The 26,313-nt window shown below is 41.0% G+C and overlaps 4 protein-coding genes across 11 annotated transcripts in view; 2 read left to right on the forward strand and 2 right to left on the reverse strand.

Annotated features, from left to right (window-relative positions):
- Nucleotides 1–77: 77 nt before the first annotated feature.
- Nucleotides 78–14,215, reverse strand: golga2 (golgin A2). 7 transcript variants are annotated; one of them, XM_077586285.1, is made up of 29 exons: nt 14,099–14,215; nt 12,057–12,209; nt 11,359–11,427; nt 10,762–10,905; nt 10,219–10,265; nt 9,880–9,943; nt 9,729–9,788; nt 9,428–9,508; nt 9,063–9,101; nt 8,913–8,975; nt 8,004–8,097; nt 7,807–7,913; nt 7,631–7,689; nt 7,397–7,538; nt 7,211–7,300; nt 7,003–7,110; nt 5,844–5,931; nt 5,513–5,655; nt 5,214–5,432; nt 4,980–5,093; nt 4,077–4,301; nt 3,897–3,996; nt 3,645–3,736; nt 3,399–3,562; nt 3,250–3,350; nt 1,890–2,054; nt 1,711–1,817; nt 1,454–1,643; nt 78–1,378 (listed from the first exon to the last, which is right to left on the reverse strand). In XM_077586285.1, the coding sequence occupies exons 1-29, from the start codon at nt 14,144–14,146 to the stop codon at nt 1,137–1,139; spliced, it is 3,318 nt and encodes a 1,105-aa protein (XP_077442411.1). In that variant the 5' UTR covers nt 14,147–14,215; the 3' UTR covers nt 78–1,136. The 7 variants fall into 7 exon arrangements, with proteins under 7 accessions (XP_077442411.1, XP_077442409.1, XP_077442410.1 ...); XM_077586283.1 differs by having other exon boundaries at nt 1,890–2,051; nt 3,250–3,562; XM_077586284.1 differs by having other exon boundaries at nt 78–1,375; nt 3,250–3,562.
- A 3,310-nt stretch (nt 14,216–17,525) lies between these two features.
- Nucleotides 17,526–21,631, forward strand: hspa5 (heat shock protein 5). Its single transcript, XM_077586342.1, has 9 exons — nt 17,526–17,691; nt 18,181–18,346; nt 18,422–18,653; nt 18,887–19,024; nt 19,096–19,208; nt 19,288–19,678; nt 19,752–19,989; nt 20,072–20,239; nt 20,707–21,631. Exons 2-9 carry the CDS (start codon nt 18,225–18,227, stop codon nt 21,267–21,269), a joined length of 1,965 nt encoding a protein of 654 aa, XP_077442468.1. The 5' UTR covers nt 17,526–17,691; nt 18,181–18,224; the 3' UTR covers nt 21,270–21,631.
- Nucleotides 21,632–23,220: 1,589 nt separating this feature from the next.
- Nucleotides 23,221–25,799, reverse strand: rabepk (Rab9 effector protein with kelch motifs). 2 transcript variants are annotated; one of them, XM_077586343.1, is made up of 8 exons: nt 25,675–25,799; nt 24,962–25,028; nt 24,741–24,892; nt 24,307–24,462; nt 24,073–24,237; nt 23,842–23,991; nt 23,548–23,697; nt 23,221–23,476 (listed from the first exon to the last, which is right to left on the reverse strand). In XM_077586343.1, exons 2-8 carry the CDS (start codon nt 25,012–25,014, stop codon nt 23,256–23,258), a joined length of 1,047 nt encoding a protein of 348 aa, XP_077442469.1. In that variant the 5' UTR covers nt 25,015–25,028; nt 25,675–25,799; the 3' UTR covers nt 23,221–23,255. The 2 variants fall into 2 exon arrangements, with proteins under 2 accessions (XP_077442469.1, XP_077442471.1); XM_077586345.1 differs by lacking the exon at nt 25,675–25,799 and adding an exon at nt 25,117–25,618.
- The window catches only part of rgs3a (regulator of G protein signaling 3a), a 123,199-nt gene continuing 122,339 nt past the window's right edge, over nt 25,454–26,313 (forward strand). The window contains exon 1 of the mRNA XM_077586332.1: nt 25,454–25,603. Within this exon, the coding sequence (XP_077442458.1) occupies nt 25,550–25,603 (54 nt within the window). The 5' untranslated portion in view covers nt 25,454–25,549. The remainder of the gene's footprint in view (nt 25,604–26,313) is intronic.

Raw genomic sequence — 26,313 nt, forward strand, 5'->3', positions numbered from 1 at the left:
TTTCACATTACAGTGGTATTTTTCTTAACCATAAATATTTAAGAACATTTTGAGATTGAATAGAAAACGCATTCGCATGATGTTGCTCAATCAGTTTTATTCAGTAGGGGGGGCAGGAGGGGGAAATAATCCAAGCCAACAAATCAGTTCACGTCTTCATTTTCAACACTCGCTTCTACTTAAACATCCAAAACTGATTGGTTGAGACACTAAATCATTCCAAATAATAATAAATAGTATATGTCCTCTCTTTCTGTCGTTCTTTGTATTAAATGTCAGCCTGCCAGTCACTAAACGTCACCTTCTGCACATACATACACACACCCAGCCACATCAATATACAATATGATACACAATTACAGTATATACATCCCACTCAACTTGTATGATCACTGCTCTCCATCTCCTTCCTCACTTTCAATCAAAGTAACAATGTAGAGATACCACCCTATTTTATATATAAATATCAGGGGTGTGGCAAACATTTTACGCATAGAGAAAAATTGAAGAGCCACACTGAGAAATTCTTCAATTTTATTAAACCAGCTAAAAATCAAACCATCACAATATTATATATTGCAACTAGCCACTAATGGCCACCGGCTGTAGTTAAGACACCCCTGATAGCGTAGGACCGCTCACAAAGAACAAGAACGTCAAATGGCGGAAGAAAATTGGATTTGGAAGGAAAGTAACAGAATGAACAAATGAAAAAGATGAGGAGCAAGGAGGAACGAGTAACGTAACCTCCTTTGTTACGTAATGGTTTACCCATTACAATATGAGCAATACAGTTGATGATATACACAAATTTGGCAAAATGGGATGGGAAAGGTTTAGTAACTCAAAACTCTTGCATCCAACCTAATTCTTTCCATCAAAATGGCATCCTCAGCTGCACAGGCGTCATGGGATCCGTCATCAGCAAGCTCTGTACAAACCGTTTTAGTGCAATTAACTTCGACCCCGCCTCACGCAAGAAGCGCGCACACAAACGCACAGTTTTGGATAAGTATACATTCGAACCTGATGTGTCACAAGTAAGGAGACGTGAGGCCCTGTTATTGCACTTGAGCGTACGGAAAAAAGTGGGCGGCGGCCATTTTGGATGCTGTTAAATAAACGGATGAGCCATCTCACACCACCAGGATCTTGACCTCGTCCTGCTCGTCGGGACGGTAGAAGAAAGGGATGCACGGGTTCTCGCCCATGAAGGGGGGCGGCCGCGGCAGCCCCTGCGGGTTCTGGATGTCCTGCAGCAGCTGCATGATCTGCTGCGCCGTGCTGTCCTCCTTGGACTCGACGGGGGGCGGGCTGTGAAGCGAGGGGGCTTCCTGGCCAGCGGTGGGCTCGGAGAGGGGGATGACCTCCATTGCTTCTAGGACACATAAGGTCTATGAGAGGCAATTTTCCGAGCTGGAATCGAGGTGGACCGACGGCCCCTTTAGCTCACCTGTTTCGCCGCCAGCACGGACGTCGTCCCCGTGTGCTTGGTGCTCGGGGTGGCGGTGGTCCTCGCCAACAGGAAGCAGGTCGGGGTTGGCCGAAGCCACGCCGCCGATGGCGCCGGCGTATCTGCCGTACCAGTCGTTGCGTTCCGCCACCAGCCTCATGACCAAGTCCTGCAGCTCTGCCAGCTTCGCCTGGCGGACAGGAAGTTATTTGGGACGTGTGTGTCACTCACTGCCAAGGAGACGTTCTGGTCACTACCTTCATCTCTTCTTTGTCCTGAGCAAGCATGCTGATGTATTGCTCCTTATCCCGATGCTTCTGCTTCATGATGGCCCTCTGGCTCTGGTACAGGGCAATGTACTCTCCTGAAAATCAAAAGCGGCGGCAACATTTAGCGATTTCACCTTCTCGCATCAGGAACAATCCTCCCTTCTCACCGATAGTGTCCGTCTCGCCGGACAGCTGGATGCAGCGATGCTCCAGCTCCTCCACGCGCTCCTTCAGGTCGGCCTTCTCCTGCATGAGCGAGGTGAAGCGCTGTTGGAGCTTCTCCATTGCAGTTTGTAACGCCTGGTGAACTTCCACCGGCACTCCTTCTCCTTCTGGGCACATGAGTTCATTAGCAGAGTTCGAGCAACACAGCACTGAAAATTCATTGTCGTAAATTGCAAAATAAAAAAACACATCATTCAGCCCTAATTATAAAAAATCTAAATTAAATTTCCCCCCAGGTCAGCAACCTTTCCTGTCAAAAGAGCTGCCAATTTAGGCCAAATAAATAACCACAAATCTGTCTGCAGCCGCAAAACATTTGAACATTGTTAGTCTAATGTATGTATGTAGGTTAGTCTAATGATTTTTAATACTTAATTTTTCATAAATGTTTATAGACTTTTCTGCCTTTCAAATTTCTGACATTTTTGACAATTCTATGGACATATTGCGGTCATTTTCTCCTCTTCTTCGACTTTTTTTTTTTAAACATTTTTTCTGCCTTCAAATTTCTGACATTTTAGGCAATTTTGTGGACATTTTAAGGTAATTGTGGGGATTTATTATTTTGTTTTTTTGGCATTCTATGGTTACTTATTGAACGTTTTCGATTCTTTAGCATTTTTGGCAATTTCATTGACATTTTTTATGCTAATTTTCTGCTTTTCCTCTTGCTTTTTGGACATTTTACGGTCACTTTTTAAATTTTTTTTTTTTATTCATTGATTTAATCTACCTTTCATCTCTCTTTCTGACTTAAAAATTTGGACTCTTGACATTTTTCAAACATTTTAATTATTAATTTTTTTATTCAATCATTAATTTGTTTAATAGTGTTCCCTCGCTATAACACGGTTCACTTTTCGCGGCCTTGCTGTTTTGCAGAGTTTTTTTTTTATTGCAATTTTGCATGCATTTCTTTTACAGTAATGTTTCCGATTTCATCAAATTTGTGAAGGTTTGAACATTGAGAATGTTTAAATGAGAGAAATGTGAAAAAAAAATGTATAAACTGTATGTTGAGGGGTTTTAGAGCCTTAAAACATTTATAATAAATGTAAAGCATAAAGCTAACTATTTCGCGGATTTAATTTATTGCGAGTATATTTTAGAACCTCACCCCAGCGGAAAACTAGGGAACACTGTATGTAAAAATATAATATAAATTTCTACTATTTTTTTCCAGAGATGCACGGGGAGTCACAGAAGAGGGACTAAAGAGCTACATGTAACTCCAGAGCCACAGGTTGCAGACCCCTGCCCTAAAACAAACAATCATACTAAACAAAAAAATATTTTTCTCACCTGAATGTTGGTGATTGTGTTCACAGTGACTATGTTGGCCCTGAGAGTGTTCATGCTCGTGATGGTGATCATGACCATGATGGTGATCGTGATGGTGATCGTGATCGTGATCATGATCGTGATGGTGATCGTGATCGTGATCATGATCATGATGGTGATCATCACGCCCATGGTGACTGTGCTGCTGGAGGCTGAGAGCCACGGCAGCCTGGTGCTTTGCGGCCGCGTGGAGTCGCTGCTCCTCCCTCAGCTGCCTCTTTGCCTCGTCCCGCTCGGCCTCCAAACGAGCCAAGGCATCGCGAATGAACTGTTCCTGCGGAGGCGGTGAAATCGGTCACAAAAAAGTCAAACACAAGCCAACATGAATGGACCTTATATGGCAGTATTGTTCTCACCATCTCTTTTTGGCTCTCAAAGTCTTGCGGGATGATGATGGAGGATGACTCCGTAACACTTTCTTGAGGCAACTGGCTCTCCACGCCATCTCCTGAGCAACATCAATGATGTTGATAAACCTTTATACAAATACTGCTTATGATTATATACAGTACTGTGAAGTAGTATTTCTCTTCCCTTCTCAATTTTTTTGCATAGTTTCCCCACTTAATTGTTCAAAACAGAATAACATTGAGAAGTAAGAGACAAACCTTCATCTCTGGGCGCCATGGCGAGAGCTGAACTGTTGAGGAGCTCCCTCACCTCAGCCTGCAAATGCTCGTTATCTTTCACCAAATGATCTAAATGCTCCTAAAGAGAGGGGGGGGGGGCAACAACAGTCATTTCATTATTTCAAGAGAAGAAGTAGGGGCAGGCACATGCTTGCCTACCTGTGCTCGCTTCAGTTCATTCTGGCTGACTTCCAGCTGTGTGCGTCCTTGGGACTCATCATGATGCAGCCGGTCCATGAGCTGGCTCTGCGTTAAATACTGCCGGTGGAGCTGCTCTCTCTCGGAGGCCAGCGTCGTGTAGGCGGCGCTGTACTGTTGCAGGTGGGCCGCCACCTGGTCCCTCTGCTCGGCCAGACCTTGAGCCTCCTTTAATTTCTCTTCCAGCTGGTGGTAAGAGAATCCCCAAATTAGCACAACCATCTGCGATAAATGTTTGGCATGAAATACAAAAACAATATAGGACAGTGACTCCCAACCATTGTTCCACGGCACAGTAGTACGACGTGAAAGACCTTTAGGTTATCCAATCACAAAATTTCACTTAATGGGTCTGAAAGTTATTTTCTAAATTCGCTACAAATTGTCTCTTTGTTCATCTACTTATGCCAGCGAAAAAAGTTGATCATATGAACAATTAAACTGTCCACTAGATATATTTTATTTTTATTTATTTTTTTAAACCTGGTCCCCTTTCACATCTGCGGCCATGTAACACTAACGAGCCACATGCCAAAAGTGAGGGAAAAGAGCTAAGGCACTTAGGGGTGCATTCACTTTTGTTGCGGATGATTTGGACATTAATGGCTGTGTGCTGACAATAAATGTACACCTTTACACAAGCTGTACACGGATGACTTCACACTGTAGCAAAGTGTCATTTATTCAGTGTTGTCGAATTTAAGGAAAAAAATGTGACGGGTGTACTAAATTTTGTGAGATACTCTAACTGTATTATGCTTTTTGTGCATTTTGTTTGGTTGCATGCCGTGAAATCCTTACGATGCAAAATGTGTACCCTTTGGCTCAATAAAGATCGCGAAACACTGACGTAGAAGACCGAACCTGCTCTTTCACATTGTGCAGCTGCTCTTGAAGCTCGCCCATTCTGCGTGCCAGCTCTTTCTTAACATGCTGCTCCGACTGAATGGCGGTTGTCAGCTCCATGTTTTCATTCGACTGCAAAAAGAAAGAAAAACATTTTTCAGATTTAAAAAAAAAAAAAAAAAGTAGCAATCTCTCACATTGCAAACTAAAAACTACACTTCCCTCTTTCACATGAAAAACTCCAAAACTCACCAGTTGAACAAAGCCGTTCTGCAGCTCAGCAAGCTGGTCCTTCAGCGTTCGGTTCTGCGTGAGAGCGCGGCTGATGGTTGCCTTGTCTGACTGAACGTCTTCGAGCATGCGGCGACGGTCGTCGGCCTCCTGGGCTTGGCCATCCGCCTGCTGCTCCAGATCTGACAGGCGCGCCTCTTGCTCCGAGCACAGGCGGCTCAGCTGCTCGTTGTCACGCAGCTATAAAAAGGGGAAAATGCAGTCTTAAAAGACGCCCTCAAACATTTCAGGGAGACATTTTACAACATATTGGTGCACACCTGCGACTGGTACTGCTCATCGAGTGAGTCCTTCTCCTTTTGCAGAGTGTCGAGTGCTTCCTGTAGAGCTATTTCGCTCTCTGAAGGGCCTGAGGACTGAGGTTCGGCAGCACTCTGCTCTTCTCTCTCTCGGGAGAGTAACGCTAGAAGAGATGGAGGGAAAAACAGGATTAAGGCCTGTACAAAAAAACAGTTTTTCACAGTAGTGTAGTTTAGTGATAGGTTTCAGCGCGCTCCAAATTCGAGTTACGTCGCCGCCATGAGAACAAAACTGCAGCAAACCAAGGACTAACGATTGTTAAAACATGGTACAATTCATATTTTAGCTTACCTGCAGCATTTTTTAACTCTGCAATAATAGCTTCAAGTTCTTGGACTCGTTCGATGTTTCTGTCCCTCTCTTCTGCAACCAGTGACACCTTCAAGACGGACACAGACATGCATACATTAGTCCGTATGGTTTGTTTGTGTTGAGTAATTCAACAATACAGCTTCATGATTGTGTACATGCTAGTGATTCTGAAAGATCCTCTCAGGTTTAAAGGGACACCGGCTAAATTAACATGGATGGTTTGACTGCTAGTAATTAGTTAAGCTGTAAAAAAAAAAAAAATGCCTAAAAAGGTGAAAAAAATAACATCCTAATATTGATTGATTGAACTTTTAGGGCAAGATTTCCCCACCGAATAGCCGCAAATCACGCAAGTATTTTTGTTGTTGTCAGTTTGCTCACTGACAATGCTTCTTTGTACAACGAAAAGAAATTAAAAAAATAAAATAAAATCGAAGAATTACAGCAACATTATGTAGTGTCTTGAACAAATATAACTCTTGACATGCGCACAGGCATTGTCTGCCATGAAAAGGTTATTTATGCAGACCGGCCAAGCTGGTGTGTGGAGTCAAATTACACACAGAGCAATTTATTCCTGGCAATTGTTTATAATTGTACAGGATACGCAATAAGAGAGACAGGAATGAAGACCAAGGTAGGCAGAGGAAGGCTGCATTTACAATTACACTGTAAAAAAATATATATTTTTAGTAAATGCAGTCCAAAAGGCAAGTCCATCCAGCTGTCATAATGATTTTTCACAGTAACACGCCACCAACTTCAGAATTAAACCCTAACAAAGCATTGATGTCCATGTATTATTTGTTAGGCACCAATCAGTTGGAGATTTTCACTATTCCCGTCTGGGGTCAGTCAGTCCCTATCCCTTGCAAAAAGTTGGGATTTTCATTGTACAAGTTTACAGCTTTATTTTAATTGGGATATTATAATAATAATAATATAATTGGTGAATTGACATTTTAATGGCTTACATACAAATATTTGGGCCTAAGGAGTGCCTGCCCATCTATCAAGTCTGAAATTTACCAACTAAGTATATCTTTTGCTACCTGCCCATTTTTGAAATGACGCTAGTTTTAAATTGTGAGGGGGGGGGGGGTGCACAAGGTCTTCTTGAAATCTTGGCGTGGTTTACTTGTGTTAGCAGCTGCTCTGTTTTGTCCTTCCAAACGCGGCCCCCCTCCTGGATCTGCTCTGCATAACAATCCCGCTCTGTCTTCAGCTGGGCAACTGACTCCATCAGCTATAGCATGAATAACAACAAGGGGTTAAAAGTCAAATTTGTTGAAAAAGGAAAAGCAGCAATTTTTAGAATAGGTATTGCAGGTGTTTGCAGCTAGAACCTGGTGATTGTGCACTTCCACCTGCTGCTTTTCTTCCAGCAGTAACTGGATCTGCTGGTTGGCAATATTGGGATCCGACTGAGTGGAGCACTGTGCCAACAAAACCCAAATATGATTTAAAAAAAAATAAGATAGAAACAAAACTCCAATCTATGACCAAGGTCACATGTATACACATAAACTGACCTGCTGCAACATGAGGTCGGCCATTTCGAGCCTCTTGCGGAGATCCTCCACCTCCAGCCGTAACGCTACCGTCTCTTGCGATCTCTGCCTCAGCTGTTCTGACAGCTCCGAACTCTGCTGTTTGGACTCGTCGCTCAAATTGCTGGAAACAAATGCAAAGCGTGCGGCTTTTAATTCTCTTGGTGGTCTTTTTATGATGAATAGACAAAAACAACAACTGAAGACCTCACTTACTTTTGCCTAAATACCTCCAGCCTCAGGGCGTCTCTTTCTTTTTCTAATTCTTTGTTGTGCTGGAGACAAAAACAAAAAGAAAGAAATAATCATAAAGCTATCCAAAGCAAAGCGTTTATTTTGTTTGTTTTTTTATGCTGATCCACAGCCATTTGCGTTCTCAGTATTTTTCCCACCTTTTCAAATTGTTTCTGTTGCGTCGATACGGATGACAGCGTTCTCTCGAGCTCCGACACTCTCTGCTTTGTTGACTGCAGTCGGCTATTCAGCTCCTCTGCTTCACCTGAACATTTAATCACATTGAAAGGAAAAGGGACATGCAACTAGGGATCTTTTTTTTTTTAATAGCTAAACAACATTGAATCACACCCACTTGCTTTCTGCCGTGCAGCCTGTTGTGTATATTGTAGTGCGGTTTGCAGCTCAGATTTCTCCGACACCAGTATGCCAATTGTTTGAATGTGAACCTTGGGAGATGATCAAAAAGAGTGCAGTGTTTTGTCTGATGCCCCCTTAATCAATCACTGCATTTACATAACTAAATGCAGATACATGTACAGTTAAAACAGACAGACAGACATCTGTATTTCGTAACGTAGTTCAGTTTATTTATTCCCCCAGCAGTCTAAACCCAGTATTCTGATTAATATTTGAGGAATATGAATTAAGTAGCTAAATCTACCCATTTCTATCCATCTCACGGGGCGGCCATTTTGTTACTTTCTGTCAACAGAAAATGGCATCAGAGTTGCTCAGGTAACAACCAATCATACCTCACCTGTTTGGATTTTCATATGTTTTTTTGTTTTTGTTTTGGGGGGGGTCAGGTGACATTTGTAAGCTGAGCCATGATTGGTCGATACCTGAGCACTGCGCAACTGTGATGTAGCTTTCATTTCACAGCAGGTGGAAAAATGGCCACAACCCGAGGCTGAGATGGATTTTGCTGCTTAATTCAGATTCGACAAATGCAATATTAATCAGAATGCAATGTTTAGACTGGTGAAGATGCATAGAACATATTGTAAAAAAAAAACAAAAAAAAACATAAATAAATTAGGGTTGACTTGTCCTTTATATCAGTCACAGTAAAGGCAATGATAAGTTGTCATTGACAACGATCCAATGACAAGACATTTATTTAAGCTATAGTGTTTAAATGAATAGCACTACACTATTAATTAAGACACGGTGTCTTTTAGAGCGTAGAAATAATCCATATAGTATAACATGCTATTTAACACAAAGGTCTAATTAACATATCAAGAGTATGACAACATACCTGTAATTGCTCCCGCATGGCTCCCTGCTCTTTGAAAAACTTTTGTTCAAATTCCTTTCGCTCCTGAATGAACAGAAATTAAAATGTGATCAATGTCAACAAGTCAGATATGAGCCACAGGCGTGAAGATGAACAAGGGGTAAAAAAGACCTTCTGCAGCTGATCTGTGAGCTCCTGAGATTGTTGTGCCTGATGAAGCAAAAGAACACAAGCCTATCATCACTGCAGTGTGACACAATTCCACCCTTGAAATGTGGCCAAAAAGTTTAAGTTCATGTCAGAACATCAAACATTTGGACATTTTTGCTGCGCTAAACAAAGATTATATATAAGAAATACACTTTTGTTACAATTTACTGAAATGCATTCAGCAATAGGGGAAAACATTGCATGACTTACATGCATGAGTAACCATTTTAGTGAGGATAGTGATACTTAAGGTGACGTGCTATGACGTTGACATGCAATACAGTTCGTGCATTGTGGCATTGAAAGACTCACACACAGCTTCTTACCAGCTGGTCAAGCTTGGTATTGAGCTGAGAGTTTGTTAAGTTGCTGGACTCCAGGGCAGCAGACAGTTCCTGGTTCCGACTCTAGCGTGTAACATGCATCCGGGAAAGGGAGGAAAAAAACGTAAGAGGAAGAAAGTGTTTGTGGCACAAGACAAAAAAAATGGATACGACAGGGAAGGAGTAACATTTGTAAATGATTAGCACTGGGGCAAACAATAGCATTTTTATGTGTGGTGCAAAAAAACAAAAAAAAGTGAAAAATGGAGTGTGTAGGGAAAAAATTATGAGCGTTGTATCATACGTCCAATTCTCTCTCGCCAACGGACGGTGGACTGTCACCATTCAGATGTGCAGCAGATGACTGAAATCACAAAAATGAATGAACTTCATTTAAAAAAAATTATCAAGTATTGAGTCCGATTTGTTTTTATCAAAAGGTTGCAGCAACGTACTTCAGAGACGAGGCCGTTCAGCTGCTGAGACAGTTGTCGCAGGCTCTCTGTGGAAGACAGCTGTCTGCGGAATACCATATGCAGTACATACTCATACATTTGAAAAAAAATTCATATATATATATATATATATATACATAAATTCAAGGTGGGGGGGGCAAATATTGTGTCCATTTCAGTCATCGAACGATAAGTCGATATAGTAATTATCGTGACAGGCCTTTTCACTGCCCTAATTGTTCTTTAAACAAATGCTTCAGCTTTAGAACACACAATCTCCATCATACTGTGTGACATACTCTTCACGTACTGCAGGTTGAGCGAAATGAGCCAACCTACCTATTTTCCTCCGCTAAACTCTCATTGCCATTGGTGTCAGGGTAGTCCTGCAGAAAGACACACAAAAAAAAGAAAATGGAAGTGTAAGATCAAATAGAAACATCAACAAAGGACACATTCCAAAAATAGAACCGCACGCAATTGATAATGCAAAAGCTCAACTACGAGACTTGCATATAAAATCGCAACAAGCCCAACTATTTCTGGTTATCAAGTTTCTTCAGCATTCTGTTAGATGGTTTTTTTTTTTTAACATCTTCTAGTCAACGCTGCTGATGTCAAGTAATGCTGTGTGCCTTTGTGTCAGCATTCTGAGTTTATTTTTTAAAACACATTTTGCACAACTTAGATTCAATGAATTCAACTAACCAATAAACCAAACCAATCAAAAGCCAACTTTTGATACAAATAGAAAGTAAGACATTACCATAATGTTAGCAATCATTTAAATCAATCAAATATCCTATTGCACATGCTGTGTAATGACACTGAGGAGTTTATATGGCAGAAACAAGCTAGGAATCAAGTTAGAGTGAGACACACCTGCAGCATGTCAGTGTGGTGTCCGACACTCTGAGGGTTAGTAGTGGTGTTAGTATTAGTAGCGTTAGACAGGGGTGAGTGCCGGTCGAGCTCAGCCCTGGGAGGGTGTTTCGAGGACGTGATGGTCACCGCGTCGGCTACGGTCTGAGGTGGCATGTACACAAAAGTATATACACGAGTGTTATGACCGTTAAGACAAAAACACAACAGAGAGGCATTTATGTGTTTATGAGCACTGAAACAATGCTATTCATATCAAGAAAGACAAGGAGATATTGAGACATAGCATTGGGGAGCCTGATGCAAATACTGTCATCCCAACTGTATTATTTAAGTAAGCATGTTATATTAAATGCTCAGCAAACAATGGTAGGAGGGGGGGGGGGTACATGTAAAATGCACTATTTTTTCAAGACCTGAAGCTGGGCACGTGCTCTCTGCAACATGTGACGAACTTAAAAGCCCTTCATTAAAGAAGTCGGTCAGAATGGGGATGCAAACACTTCAATCATAAACACATAGAGGAGCAGGACTAGGACACGTGTTAGAAAAGCATAAAAAAAAAAAGTAGAGCAGATACAAGGATAGAGAGCTCACCTGACTTTTGCCATATGCAGGCAGGTCTACTCCATTGCTTTGACTAAATGCTTTGAGAATATTGTCAAACTATAGACACGAGGGAGACATGGAAGGAGAGAGGAAATCTTTAGAAAAGAATGACAAACAAGAGCATAGATGGCAGACATTTTCAGGATTGCCCACAGGAAGTTGTCTAGGAAACAAGGGTTTAAAAGAAAAAGAAAGAAAGAAAGAAAGAAAAGATGGGATGCCTATCAAAAGGTTGCTGAATAAAATGTTAAGAACTACAATAACAAAGTCTCGATAGTATATAATAATAGGAAGAAGAAGAAGAAGAATGCAATACACTATAAAAAAAACTTTTAATTAATTTTTGGGGAAAAAATGTTGTCAAATCTGCTATTGCGCATCCTGCCTCAAAGTTTAGAAACCCTGTCAAAAACAAAACAGGCCTGGCAAGCTGCCCCTGGGTCTTTGGCGGAACACAATGTATACAATGTACAGTATACAATGGTGTATTTTCTTCTTCTCTTGACATCACTCATAGGAGCTGTTCCATCTTTTGTAAAAAGTGTTGGGAATGACAGAAAAAGCCAATTAAAAAGCAAAACACATGACTAGATTTTATCGTATGCGTGTGGATGGTTATAACTCTTGTGAGGCATATTTTCCTCCAAAACCTTGCAGAGGATTAGCTGCTGCTTGACCATGCTTACATTGTCTGGAGAGTTTCTGTCAATCGAGGGTGCATCATACTGGTTGGGTTCTTTCACCTTCCTCTTCTTCTTTGCTCCTGCGCCGCCTAGAACTCCTCCTCCTTTTTCTCCTCCAACACTGGTTGGAGTGCTCTTCTGCTGGAACTCCTTGAGCTGAGCAAAACGTGAAAAATCGAGACCTTATGAATTATATGATATTTATTGTGCCTTAAGGTTAGCTCTGCCAGCATATATAAGTAGTTCAGCTTTTTCCACTTCCCTTCTTAGAAATATTGAGACAAATGTGCTGCGTCATACACAAGCCCACAAGAGAATGATGTGAGAATGGCCCATGCTCATCAACTTGAAATCGGTACAGGTAAAGCTTTACCATTCGCCAAAGCATCCTCATGAGGATGTATTTATTATGTGGAAAACTGGCTCAAAGACCACTTCGTTCACAGACTCTAGCTGTTTGTGTGTCGTGTGGTGTTAGGCCATGAAGGTAACTGGAAGGAAAACTACCCGACTCTACAGTCAATATTTGATAAAAAACTTAGTCAACCTGGCTCACAGAATTTTAGAGGATCCTGCTCATGTTTTTGTTTTTTTACTCAGAGTAGAAGCTATTGATAATTCTGAACATCCACAATGCAAATGCTTCCTTTACACAGTGAAAACAAACAGCGTATTGTATTGCTTTTGTTTGCAAAGTAATCTCTTTCCTCCCAACATCTATCTCACAACTAAACAAATTGGAGAAAACGTCAGACCTTAGTTCATTTAGTTGTCATGGCGAATAGAGATGAATTTGAACAGTATAATCTGCTGCTTGATATATTTATTAACTCTGTTGTATTAGTTTTACCGGTTGTGCCTAGCTCTTATTTACTGAATTGTTTTTTTCTGTTCCAACAGTTGCCACAGTTTGATTCATTTAACCATGCTTCGTATCTGATTGTACCTGTGGTTTCTGTTGTCTTCTGTCTGTTGTGTTAAAAGTTTGTAATTGTCCCTAGTTGTGACAGAATAAATGTATACTAACCTATATATTGAAGGATCTGATAAGACTGGAAGCTCAAGGTTAGAGGTATGCAAGCAAGAATGCACCCAACCCAGTCTCAAACAATGTTCGACCGACTCATTAGATCATATTTCAAATGAAGCTAGGCATAAGCAACTCTCAGTCAAAAAGCTAGTTTGTTAGCCTTTGTGAAGCCAAACATGCTAGAAGTTGTCAATACTAGCATTTTTTTTTCCCCAGTCTTGAAGTTTGGCATAATGGTTTCATTATAGGACCGCATGGAGTTCTGGGAAATTCTTCTTTCAAAAAGGGACATTTTAAAATACTTAATCTAGGGGCTAAATGTCAGTTAAGACAGATAATAATTAATTACAATATCTGCTCTGAGCATATGTCGGCAGAGTGACTTCCTAAAAGGTAACGTCGTACATCATAAAGGCCATACTGTAACGAACAAACACGCCTAAGCCAAACACACACCGCGGGACAGGGAAGAGGGGCTGTCAGCTGTCAAAACACTCCCCATCATTCTATCCGCCTTACTGGAACTTACGACCAACTGAGTAACAAAAGGCCACCCTAAAAAACAAAACATTGACACGCTTGCACTCGTACACCGCTCCATATTCATTAGTTAGCCTTTTTGCTAAGGTCTTATTAGCCAAGTTAGCACGTACTGCTTCGACGGAATACACATTTTGTTTGTCAGCTAAAAAGCAACTCGAACGCCTTAAAAAATGAAATCGCAGACTGTTCAGATGGTGTCGCGTGGTAAAAATGTCACTTGGAAATAAAAACAATAACCACAATTTGGAAAAGTTGATCTTAGAAAGTAAAGGCCTCAACAAAGCACCGGGCTTTCCTGCGCATCGATGCACGAGACGACCGACGGTGGCCGGACAAGCGTCGGCCATAGAGGTCGGAAGACGTGTAATGACACTACCATCGTTGCGTTAATACAACTGTGATAAAATAGCACGTAATTAAGGTAAACAAGAGTAGCTTTAAATGACAACCAAAATAATGTATTTCATTTTACCTTTTTCTTGGCTGCGGCGAGTTTTATTTGCCTGCTCTGGTCGGCCATCCTGCTGCTGCTGTGGTAATCAACGGCCCGGACGGACGAACCACGTCATCAGTTTGTTGTCGGATGCGGTCCTGAACTCTAGAGGGCACACTTAACTCTGTTTGTTAAAAAAAAAGAAAAAAGAAAAGAAAGAAAGAAAAATATATGGATAAGTGGACCTTTCGTTTATTTAGAGTAATGTAAATTATCTATCTATCTATCTATCTATCTATCTATCTATCTATCTATCTATCTATCTATCTATCTATCTATATATATATATATATATATATATATATATATATATATATATATATATATATATATATATATATATATTTATCTATCTATGATGTACAAGGTAAAAAGAACAAACTGTATTCAGTCACCAATTGTGCGATGACTTAAAATGATGACAGAGGTCTGTAATTTTCATCATAGGTGCATTTCAACTGTGAGGGACAGAATGAGGAACAAAATCACATTGTTGTTTTTTTTAAAGAACTTGTTTGTAAATCGTGGTGGAAAAGAAGCATTTGGTCACCTAAAAACAAGCAAGAGCTAGTTAGTTCCAAGATCTTATCCCGTGGGGTCAAAATGATCATGAGAATGGTGAGAAAAAAACCTTGAACTACAGAGTTGTATGACCTTACAGAGAGCTGGGAACAAAGTAACAAAGGTTACCATCCATCGGTAACACACTACACCAACAGGGAATCAAATCTTACTGTTTTAGACGTGTCCCACTGCTTAAGCCAGTTCATATCCAGGTTCGTCTAAAGCTTGCCAGGGAGCATATGGATGATCCAGAAGAGGATTGAGAATGGCATCTGGTCAGATAAAGCCAAAATAGAACTTTCTGCTGCAAAATCAACTTGTTGTGTTAGGAGGAAAAATAATGCGGAAATTCTATTCCAAGAACATCATACCTACTGTGAAGCATGGGGGTAGAAGCATTATGCTTTGGGACTGTTTTTTTTTTCTGCAAAAGGGTACAGGATGACAAATTAAATCAAACCTACAATGTGTTTTTCAGGATTTTTTTCCCCATTCTGTATCTTATATCTTGCATTTCACAACAAAGACACAAGAAGTTACAGAAATAAGTGTTCTTAGTGTTTTCCCCCATCTTAAAGATATGCAGTTGTGCTCATAAGTTTATATATCCTTAGCTTATGAGCACAACTGTATTTATTATAAAAACAAATGGTAGCACTTTTCAACCCTTGAAAATGTTCAACACCCTTTAATAATGAGAAGTTGAGCACAGCAATTGTGATTTTCAGGTTGTATCCAATTTTTTGGGCACTGCTACCTAAACTTGGGCTCATAAGTTTACATTCACTGGAGGTATGTAAATTTATGAGCACAACTAAACAACTCAGCAAATTGTTTTAGAGCAAGCAATTTGCTTGTTTTGTTGTGCTAACATTTTTGCCCGAATCAGCTAAAACATTTTTTTGTATATATATTTAAAAATAATACTAATAATTTTACAGTGTACATGCCTGCAATTGATTGGTAACCAGGCCAGGGTGTTGCCATCCTCTCATCCAAAATCAGTTGGCATAAGCTCAAACAATGAGGAAGTGTGATATAAAATAAAATACAATTTAATTTTTAATAAAAAACAACTCTTTGTGTCATTGGGTAAAACAATCAAATTGCTTAGTCGTGGTATCAATATAACAGTGTACTCTAGAAGGATGTTCTAATGTAAACTACTGACAAATTCAATACTTACATTGAAAGTTACGTGTATGTGAAAGATTGATTTCAAGAGACTGGGCAAGATTCACTTTTCACTAGTGTTCATATTGTTTTCACAAATCTATACTGTTGGTCAGTCCATGTGTGAGGGTGTTATTTTTATTTTTATTTTTAAATTACTGACCAATCTAAAGTGTTGAAAATGACTTGCTCTCTTTATTGATGTAATAATAATGGTTGAACAAACGTGACATTTTGGGGGAAAAGTAGAGATGTGCAAGTACCAATGCGAACCTTATTTTAAGATAGCGCTACTACTGGTATCGGTCACTCTCTTGAGGCTGTTTAACAATCAGGAACTAGAAATTATGAATTAAATATTGCCATAGCAATTTAAGGAAAACTGTTACATTGGGATATAAACTAACCAAGTAAGTACAGATAATGGGACCATGGGACAATCTCCAAAGGGAAATTTGTAAATGCAATGCTGTTGGAATTAAATCACAATCTCCCTGCTCCTTTGGGCCACAAATTCTTATCCACATCACAACAATTATCTTCACTTCTGAGCTCTTTCAGAAAACTGGTTGTTACTTGAATATTTAAATTTCTAAATAACATATGAACACTTGTTCAGCCATTTTCCATGTTAATATTTATACAATGAACTAATGCCAACATTTTGTGGGGTGTGAGACAATTCATCCAAGACCCCTTATAATGAATTTTGATCAATGTTGACATAACCAATAATGTCAAAAACAGCAGAAGATTATTGAACATAATCGCATGGCTGTGCACAAAGCATTTGCAACTTGTTCCAAGAAAAGAGAAACTTACACCATGATTAAAAAATTGGAAAAAGTCGTTTTGAGAAATTTAATTCTGATTTGAGAAATGTTCCAAAGGGACTGAAATGCGACTGATGTAACTACCCAACAATACAAATAATCTGATGCAACAAAATACACTGACAGATAGTCTTAAGAGGGATATCAGTTATAACTGTGCAACCTAAAAAAAAAAGGGGGATCTGAAAAACTGAGCTAGTGCTTCTGTTTTTCGGAGTACTTATTATTATTATTATTTTTACCTCTGAACTCCAAGTGACTTGTTGCAGACTCACTAATAGTGGAAGCGGGTACTTTTCCGCATACCTCCAGTTAAAGTAAGGCATGTACCGTAATTAGTAACACACACAGTATTATTAATGCTTTATTGCAAGGTGTTCAGAAAAACATGAAAAAACATCCTGAAAAACAGAAACAATAATTATTTCATAAAACAGGGAAATTTTAGTCAGACAAATATAAAAACAAAAATCTGAAAAACAGGGAAAATATATATATTTTTAAAACAGAAAAAAAATCTGAAAGAAAAAAAAATACTCAGTAAAACAAAGCTCCCCTCAAAAAATTGTCAGAAAAAAAAATTAGTTTTTTTTTTCCAAGTGAATGCAATACGCTTCTGTAGAATCCAACATTTGATATCTAAAAAAACAAAACAAAAAAACACCCGCCCTAGCCAGTCATCATGAGTGGCGTGTAACTGCACGGTCCACGTTCCCAATTCAGCCAATCAGCTGCGACCTCGACATAGCGTCACAAAACTGTGCTGTGTGCAAATCATTTGCAGCCAGCGTGCCAAAAGCAACCAATCGGCTTCTTCCAACGCGCAGCCTCTTGGCCAATCGCTGGCCTCCACGACTGGGAAGCGGTGACGGATTATATAGGGGCAGCGCTCAATTCATTCGTTATCACATCTACTTGATACGAATTCAGACACAATTTCAACTCACAACGAGCGATATCTATTGACGACATTCCAAGATAACCCTCAACCCTTCAAATAAGGTATGTCCAACTTTGTATTTAAGCATATTTCGCAATCTACTACACCTCTAATGTATTCAAAATCAAATACAGTTACTTCAAAAGACAATGTTGCACGTGTAGTGTAATATCCTAAATAACTGTTCTGTCAAGTTGCAGTTTCGTGTGGCTGCGTTTTCGTGTTTTGATTCACTTTAACATTTTAAAACCTTACAATGGTTTTTCTGTGAAAATATACCCGTTTTCAGTCTGCCCAACAAGCTAACCCGGTTAGCTAGCTAGCTAGCTAGATACCGGCCTAGGAAAAAAAATTGTGTGGCTATTATAGGAAAATTGTTTTGAACCACAACACATTTCACATCATGGGAAGTTATTAGTGTCTTTTAAAATTTCCGTCGATCGAGCCATTCGAACCCTTCTCCCTTTAGTGCGGCTGACGTACTTGAACAAGTTGGCAAACGGGCATACGTCATTAACAAAAGCAAACGTTTTTTTTTTCCTCCCTTACAGCTTTGTTCATTCTCTCAAGGCGTTTGAGTAATAGACTACCCAAAATGAAGTTTCTGTGGCTGTTAGCGGCGCTGTCCTGCGCTGTGTATGCGACAGGTGACGACGATGACAAGAGGGATAGTGTAGGCACTGTCATCGGTATCGACCTGGGGACCACCTACTCATGGTAAGATGGATGCTTTTAAATAAATTATTTATAATAAATACAATACTAATGTTGGTATTTTACCCCCATTTTTAGTGTTGGTGTCTTCAAGAATGGCCGTGTCGAGATCATCGCCAACGACCAGGGCAACCGCATCACTCCGTCCTATGTGGCCTTCACCAGTGAGGGAGAGCGTCTGATCGGTGATGCCGCAAAGAACCAGTTGACCTCCAACCCAGAGAATACGGTGTTTGACGCCAAGAGGTTGATTGGTCGGGCATGGGCTGACTCCTCCGTGCAGCAAGACATCAAGTACCTGCCATTCAAGGTATTGCGATAATAGATACAATTTGTACATGCGTAACAAAAAACGTAATAATTGAGTAAATGTACTTAAAATACTCATGTAGATAGGCTACAATACAAAATGGTAAAATGTTTTTATTATATCACAATATTGATATTTGATGCTGGAAATGCATAAGTATTGCATCATAGGAGATAACAGTGTGATAAGTATGGTATACACATTTATCAAGTACATTTTATGGTCCTCTTCAGGTGAATGACAAAAAGACCAAGCCTCACATCCAGGTTGACATTGGAGGTGGTCAGATGAAGACATTTGCCCCCGAGGAGATCTCTGCCATGGTTCTGACCAAGATGAAGGAGACAGCCGAGGCTTATCTGGGCAAGAAGGTTTGTAAAAATGAATTGCAATACTTGACTTACGAGAGACAATGTTGTAACAAAAGCTCTTATTACCTCAGGTCACTCACGCCGTTGTCACTGTTCCTGCCTACTTCAATGATGCTCAGCGCCAAGCCACTAAAGATGCTGGCACCATTGCCGGGCTCAATGTGATGAGGATCATCAATGAGCCGTAAGTAGTTTGTTGACAAATGATCTGGTTGCCCTTTGTTTTGCTGCTTTGTCCTTAAATGTGGCATCCTTTCTTGCAGAACTGCGGCTGCCATTGCTTATGGCCTGGACAAGAAGGACGGCGAGAAGAACATCTTGGTGTTTGACCTGGGTGGTGGCACCTTCGACGTCTCTCTGCTAACCATCGACAACGGCGTATTTGAGGTGGTGGCCACCAATGGTGACACCCACCTGGGAGGCGAGGACTTTGACCAGCGTGTCATGGAGCACTTCATCAAGCTGTACAAGAAGAAGACTGGCAAGGACGTGCGCAAGGACAACCGCGCCGTGCAGAAACTGCGTCGTGAGGTGGAAAAGGCAAAGCGTGCACTGTCTGCCCAGCACCAGGCCCGCATTGAGATTGAGTCCTTCTTTGAGGGCGAGGACTTCTCCGAGACACTGACCCGTGCCAAGTTTGAAGAGCTCAACATGGTAAGTTCCTTAACCTGTTTAGGAGTGGTCATGATCTGACAAGCTTTTAATACATTTCATTTGTGTTGTCCAGGATTTGTTCCGATCCACCATGAAGCCCGTGCAAAAGGTGCTGGAAGACTCCGACCTGAAGAAGTCCGACATCGACGAGATCGTCCTGGTTGGCGGTTCCACGCGTATCCCCAAAATCCAGCAGCTGGTAAAGGAATTCTTCAACGGCAAAGAGCCCTCAAGAGGCATCAACCCCGACGAGGCCGTCGCCTATGGTGCCGCCGTACAGGCTGGGGTGCTCTCTGGAGAGGAGGACACTGGTAAACTAGCGCCCGATGCATTGATATGTTTACAAACATACTTTTTACTAAATTAACCCAATTGTTATCGCTCTTCTTTCAGGTGATGTGGTTCTGCTGGACGTGTGCCCTCTTACTCTCGGTATTGAGACTGTGGGAGGAGTCATGACCAAGCTGATCCCCAGGAACACTGTGGTGCCCACCAAGAAGTCTCAGATCTTCTCCACGGCCTCTGACAACCAGCCTACTGTCACCATCAAGGTCTATGAAGGTAAATTGATCCCGCAAAATGGCCTTGAAGAGGAAGTCTACACAAACATTTTATGGTCTATGCAGCCCCACTAGTCTAATTATGGTATTCTGGTAAATATTGCATTAGTGGAATGAGTTAGGTAGGTTTTTATCAATATCAGCAGGCGCCCATTTTGCCACTTGCTGTTGAGTGAAAATGACATCCAACCAATCACAGCTCAGCTTCAGAAAACAGGTGAGCTGTGATTGGTCGTTGCCTGAGCCCTGAAAAACTTTGTCATACAGTCGACAGCAAGTGGCAAAATGGCCAACCCCTGAGATGAATAAAAATGTATTTTGCTTCATAATTTATATTAATGAATGTCATGTTTAGACTAGTAAGGTCACATAACAATGTCAAGAAATGTTTATGGTTGATTTCCCCTTTAATTATCATATGCTACATCCAAAATTTGAAACATCTCAATTGTTCTATTCTCTTATCAGGTGAGCGTCCCCTGACTAAGGACAACCACCTGTTGGGCACCTTCGACTTGACTGGCATCCCTCCCGCCCCACGCGGCGTCCCCCAGATCGAAGTCACCTTCGAAATCGACGTCAACGGCATCCTCCGCGTCACGGCAGAGGACAAAGGCACGGGCAACAAGAACAAGATCACAATCACCAACGACCAGAACCGGCTGACGCCCGAGGACATCGAGCGCATGGTGAACGACGCCGAGCGCTTCGCCGACGAGGACAAGAAGCTGAAGGAGCGCATCGATTCCCGCAACGAGCTGGAGAGCTACGCCTACTCGCTGAAGAACCAGATCGGCGACAAGGAGAAGCTCGGCGGCAAGTTGTCCGACGAAGACAAGGAGACCATCGAGAAGGCCGTGGAGGAGAAAATTGAGTGGATGGAATCGCACCAGGAGGCCGATCTGGAAGACTTCCAGGCCAAGAAGAAGGAGCTGGAGGAGGTGGTGCAGCCCATCATCAGCAAGCTTTATGGAAGTGCGGGTGGCCCGCCACCAGAGGGCGCTGAAGACCAAGATAAGGATGAGTTGTAAGCAGGCTCAACTCTTAAAACGTTTGCTGTACATATTGGACTGATGGGACTCATTGTAAGAGGGAGGGGCGGCCATACTGAATCTTCCGAAAGACTTTGTTGAAGCGAGTTTCAGCTCGTTAGGTGTTCTCTTCGCCGGTGGGTGGAGATTTGTCAGCCTGGATTCTCAAGGCGCACTGCTGCTGTTCTCAGGCAGTCATGAATGGGGATCACGTAGTAGTAGCAGTGGGTGGGGGGAGGGAGGGAATAGGTTTTTGTTCATGGGTAGGCTGCCTGATGGCTCCTCAAAGTTAAAAGTTATTTATTGAATCTGGTTGTTGTATTTCTGGAAAGACATTGAAATAAATGTTTCATATAAAATAAGTTGCTTCCTCTTATTTCCTCATTTCTTAATGGCCCTACAGTTAGTATGCAGTTATGTATGATGCCCTGTGTGTCATTACAACGCCGTAACATACATGCAGCACTCAACATTGCTGCAATGTTTGCAAAGTAAGTTGATATGAACAATAGCATGAGTAAATTCTGCAAGTACACACTGGGTATAGAAGGTCTAATACGCTCCTATGAAGTGCAATTCAAAATTAACACTTAAGTGGTGTGACCTTTGTGAATTAAAATATTTTGAGTGAGAAAAACTTTGGGGAATGAAACTATTTTTTTATGAACAATACATCTAAAAACAAATTTTGCCACTTGCTGTTGGCTGAAGTTGACCACAAGGCTGTAACGACCTATCATGGCTCAGTTCGCTGACCAAACCCAGAAAACGCTGACATATTTCCTCAGCACAAGTGTTGCCATCTTCAGTAGACGGCAAGTGGAAAACATGTTTTTAAAGGTATTGTATATTAAAAATACTGGTTATCAAATTAATCCTGAGCAAAGCATGAACTTGTTTGTGCTGAAAATGGCTCAATGAGTCAAGTGTCCCTTTAAAATACTCTACATAAAGCACACACCTGCCATCATTCAAATGGTTCTGATGAGTTCCAAATGAAATGTTATTCATAAAATGTGGTTTGGTTCCCTCCACCTTGACTGTTAAGACATTTTGTGCGCATGTGATGTAGGTGACCAAGTTGGCCTTTAGGGGTCACCATTGTTTACCATTAAAAAGTGTGTAAATAAACGTCGACCATGTAGTTTTTGACCGTCGTAAATTCGCAATGAATTCGCCCCTTTGTGTGCTCATTTTAAACGGTTCAAACATTTTTTTAAATTAGGTAACATTTGATTATAATTGGAAGATCAATAACGTGAGTAAATAAATTATGTAAACACATCCAAAGCTGTTATTCACCCTCCAGTGTCTTTAACATGAACTTCGTCACTACGTTGAGTGTAAGGCCCAGTTCCAGCTGAGTTAAAATAGCCCCTCAAACATGATGCTGCCATTGCCACCGCCAAACTTCACCGGTTTTCTTTTGGGGATATGTCTGTGTCTACATAGTTTTTGTAATGTAAACCAAAAAGGTCAACTTCTGTCTCACTAAAATAACCCCTCGTGTGCTTAGGGATTCATCATGTTTAGGTGCCTCATATTTTCAAAATCATTGTAATGCCATAAATTGGTAAACGTGCACCCCACTTAAGCCTTAGATTGTACTTTGTTGTGCATATTACTGTTTTTGGATCTAGTCAAAACTACCAATCATTGAATAAGCCTTGGTGTGTACTTTAAGCACTCATGTTCTAAGTGATTCTCTTAGTGATGTTCGGATAGATATGGACATTTCAAAACTTGATACAAGAGCTTTATGCTCTAAAATTGATTCTCACATAAAAATATATTGATATTTTCTTACTTAAATCATTTGAAGTCTGTATAGTAATTGTAATACGCCGTTAATAGGTAGGCTGTCTGGTGGATCCTCAAGGCTAAATGTTATTTAGTGAATATGGTTGTGGTACTTCTGGAAAGACATTGAAATAAATGCTTGATACATAACTACTTGCTTTAATTCTTTATTTCGTCTACGGTCCGTCATGTCACCACGGTTACGACGCAGTCGTTGTGTATGACGCCTTGTGTGTCCATCCCACCGAATACAAAAAACAAGTTCATTGTCTGTGCTGGAGCGGGATCCGGCGCTTCACCGCTATCTCCCACAGCCTTCACCATCCACGGTAGCAAACACATGCAGTGGTCCAGACGGTTCGGGGGCAAATCCCCTTCAAATTTCATTGGGGTCCATGATTTTGTTTCTGCAAACAGGCACCCGATCTCGCATTAAAATATGTTGTGTTGAATAGTATACGATGTTAAGGAATTGTACCTATGTTGAATGTGTACATGGCATTGCTGGCTCCATCTGCCGTCAGCCCACCAAGGATGTAGATGTTGTTGCCCAGCGCCATGGCCGAATGTGCTGCCACGCCAGGTGGAATGTCTCCTCCGGGCTGCAACAACTCCCACGTCATATTACCTTTAAAATGCACACATTGCACTATGCTGTAAAGTGCTTACTGTAAATAGATTAATTTGAAATCCAATGTAAAAAAAATGGTCAGTTACTGTGTGGTGTTTTTCTCATTTGACAGTTTCCACCAACATTCACTTGACAGCTTACTTGGATCAAGAGAGTACATATCATCCAAGAGATCATCGTTCGCCATGCCGCCATGAATGTAGATCTTTGAGCCCGCCGCCACTATAACGTGACCCTGTCTGGCTGGCGGCTGTGCGCCTTGCGTTTTTGGCTGCGTCCAGGTGGAAGACACTGGGAGGACCACAATAATGCTAACATGTAAACAACATTTTAGGGGTGACCTGTGTGGAAACAAGTCAACCCAATACTCACCGGTATCGAAGACGTGAAGTTTCTGGTCCGAGACAGGTGATGCTCCTGCTTCTCCACCAGAAAACACGTATAATGAGCCAGCCAAACAAGATGAGTTGGTGTGATACGTCCTAGGACTGGGGGGGTCGCCTGTTACTGGGACATCCTCCCAGTGGGCTTCCCTGTCTGTAGATCAAAACAGTAGGCAGATTTCCCTCACACTACCAAAGACTAAAGTAAGCATTTTTTTCTTACCTGCTACTTTTATTTTTTGAATGCAGTTGTGGTTGCCACTCTGCTCCGTGCCCCCAAACACCCACAAGCTCTCTGGTGGGCTTCCGGGCATCAATGTGCAGTGCTCATATCGAGCCTTCAGACCCTGCCAAGGTAATGCATCCCACTCAAGATACTCTAGAAGCGTCAGAGAGGATAATTGCAAAAGTTAGAAAATAACATAAATGCATAGATGAATGCTAAAAAACAAAAAGGAAAAAAACAGGTGATATGATTGGATTCTAGTAGTTGCTATGATCTTTTGTCAATGCCATGACTTCACAACTCTGTGCTAAAACATATAAAAACAATGTCTAAATATTTTGTTTCCAAATAAAACTATATTTGGAGGTATAGAATGTGTTGTTGTTTATTATTAGATATTAGATATGTGTAAATTGCTAAAAAATCCATACTCAGATTTATGGCGTGTGTATGCGAAAAACTGCCACCAGGATTTGCTCCCCCAACTATCAGGATTTTTCCACTGCCATCATCCCCGGGCCAGTAGGTGCAGGTGTGTCCCACGCTCATACCCGGAGACCTCCCGGTTGGTATCAAAGAATACCTGAAAGGGCAGAAAGGTTTGAAAAGCAAGGTTGGCCATTTTTATACACAGACACTCTCATTTGCTTACCATACTCCTTGTTTGGGTTTCTCTTGAGGTTCAAGCACCGGGAGAAGCTCCATGTCTTTAGATCGAACTATGGGGAAAAATCAAAAAGCTGTGCTACATCGTAAAGTCATGTTTCTCACACAGAGTAAAATGCGTAAGTTATATCTGCCACTCACTGACTAAGAGAATATATTTCCTGAAATTGTGACATGTGCGTCGCGTTGCTATGAGCTAACAACAAGCTTAATTTTAAAACGTGAGAGATTGTGCGCTTGTGGTGTTCATGAACCAATCGTATCGCCTCTGCTGGGATCTCACACAATGACGGTATGAAGATTACCGGTAGTTCGCATGTCTTGTTGGTAAAATATGATCGATTGTGACAAAACTGTGTTATTAAACATTTGTATTTGACAGTATTGAGGATATCATAATTAGTGAAGCACTTTTACTGCTCGCCTATACGATATCTTTCTTTTAGAACATCTCTGACACTTCCTCCTGTTTTAACAGTACTTCCGCCTAGAGATCTCTGGTGCATTCGATGTCCAACGTGGGAAATAGGAATTCCTAAAAGTCTACGCAAAACACGTAATAAACCCAGCTAAAATGCCCTGCTCAAACGACTTCTATCATCCTACATGGTTGTATTACACATCAATGGTAAGTGGAAAATGGCGTGTTACGTCTTAAAACATCATTTAGCCACACATGTTAGAAAAATCCGCTTTTACCTGTTGCTAATTCATATTTGATGTTAATCTGTCTGTCAGGTGCTAAAGGTCGAAGACGTTGCAAGGCATGTGTGACGTAACATATACATTGCCTGCTTGAGCGAATACAACTGCGAGAATGTACTATTTATGGCGCTCTTTCGCTTATGTGACGTTTAACGATACGTACTTGAAGGGGATCATGCGTTAGACCATGCCCACGCTAACGTTCACTTCCTATATTTCTGATATTTTGTTTCTCCCAGCACATTGAGTTATTTTTTTTGTTTATTGATAAGTCAATTAACTTACAAGGTTCATATTTCCATTCTTATATGTTTAAATAATAAACACTAACGTTTTTCTGAATAGTGTGCCTGGTTGGTACAATGTAGAATTCGAATGCATGTTGCGCTTCTTTATTTATCCGGTAGGTGGTGCAATTGTCTTGGCAATAGCCTTGTTTGACGAGGACATCCATCTCCACTTTCCATTGTTAAAATCCCCCTTTTGAGGATAACTTCCTGTTTTCCTGTTCACCCTGCTATATTTGCAAGATCAGCACATGTTCTGCTCTTACTCTATGTGTTTATTTTTGGACCCACTGTGAGTAAACGATGCACGGGAAGGCTGTTAAGCAGATCTTAACCTGTTTCCTTT

The sequence above is a fragment of the Vanacampus margaritifer genome, chromosome 14, assembly GCF_051991255.1.
Source record: "Vanacampus margaritifer isolate UIUO_Vmar chromosome 14, RoL_Vmar_1.0, whole genome shotgun sequence".
Taxonomy (NCBI): domain Eukaryota; kingdom Metazoa; phylum Chordata; class Actinopteri; order Syngnathiformes; family Syngnathidae; genus Vanacampus; species Vanacampus margaritifer.

Excerpts from the sequence above, each read along its gene's own strand:
- golga2 (XM_077586283.1), bottom strand. The coding sequence starts at position 14,146 with ATGGCCGACCAGAGCAGGCAAATAAAACTCGCCGCAGCCAAGAAAAAG. Across the intron at positions 8,098-8,912 it reads CCATGCGGGAGCAATTACAG|GTTCACATTCAAACAATTGG; the intron begins GTATGTTGTCAT and ends TCATCTCCCAAG. Across the intron at positions 5,656-5,843 it reads AGAGTTAAAAAATGCTGCAG|CGTTACTCTCCCGAGAGAGA; the intron begins GTAAGCTAAAAT and ends CATCTCTTCTAG.
- hspa5 (XM_077586342.1), top strand. The coding sequence starts at position 18,225 with ATGAAGTTTCTGTGGCTGTTAGCGGCGCTGTCCTGCGCTGTGTATGCG. Across the intron at positions 18,654-18,886 it reads TCAAGTACCTGCCATTCAAG|GTGAATGACAAAAAGACCAA; the intron begins GTATTGCGATAA and ends GGTCCTCTTCAG. Across the intron at positions 19,679-19,751 it reads AGTTTGAAGAGCTCAACATG|GATTTGTTCCGATCCACCAT; the intron begins GTAAGTTCCTTA and ends TGTGTTGTCCAG.
- rabepk (XM_077586343.1), bottom strand. The coding sequence starts at position 25,014 with ATGGAGCTTCTCCCGGTGCTTGAACCTCAAGAGAAACCCAAACAAGGA. Across the intron at positions 23,698-23,841 it reads TATGTACTCTCTTGATCCAA|GTAATATGACGTGGGAGTTG; the intron begins GTAAGCTGTCAA and ends TGCATTTTAAAG. Across the intron at positions 23,477-23,547 it reads CATGTACACATTCAACATAG|AAACAAAATCATGGACCCCA; the intron begins GTACAATTCCTT and ends GCCTGTTTGCAG.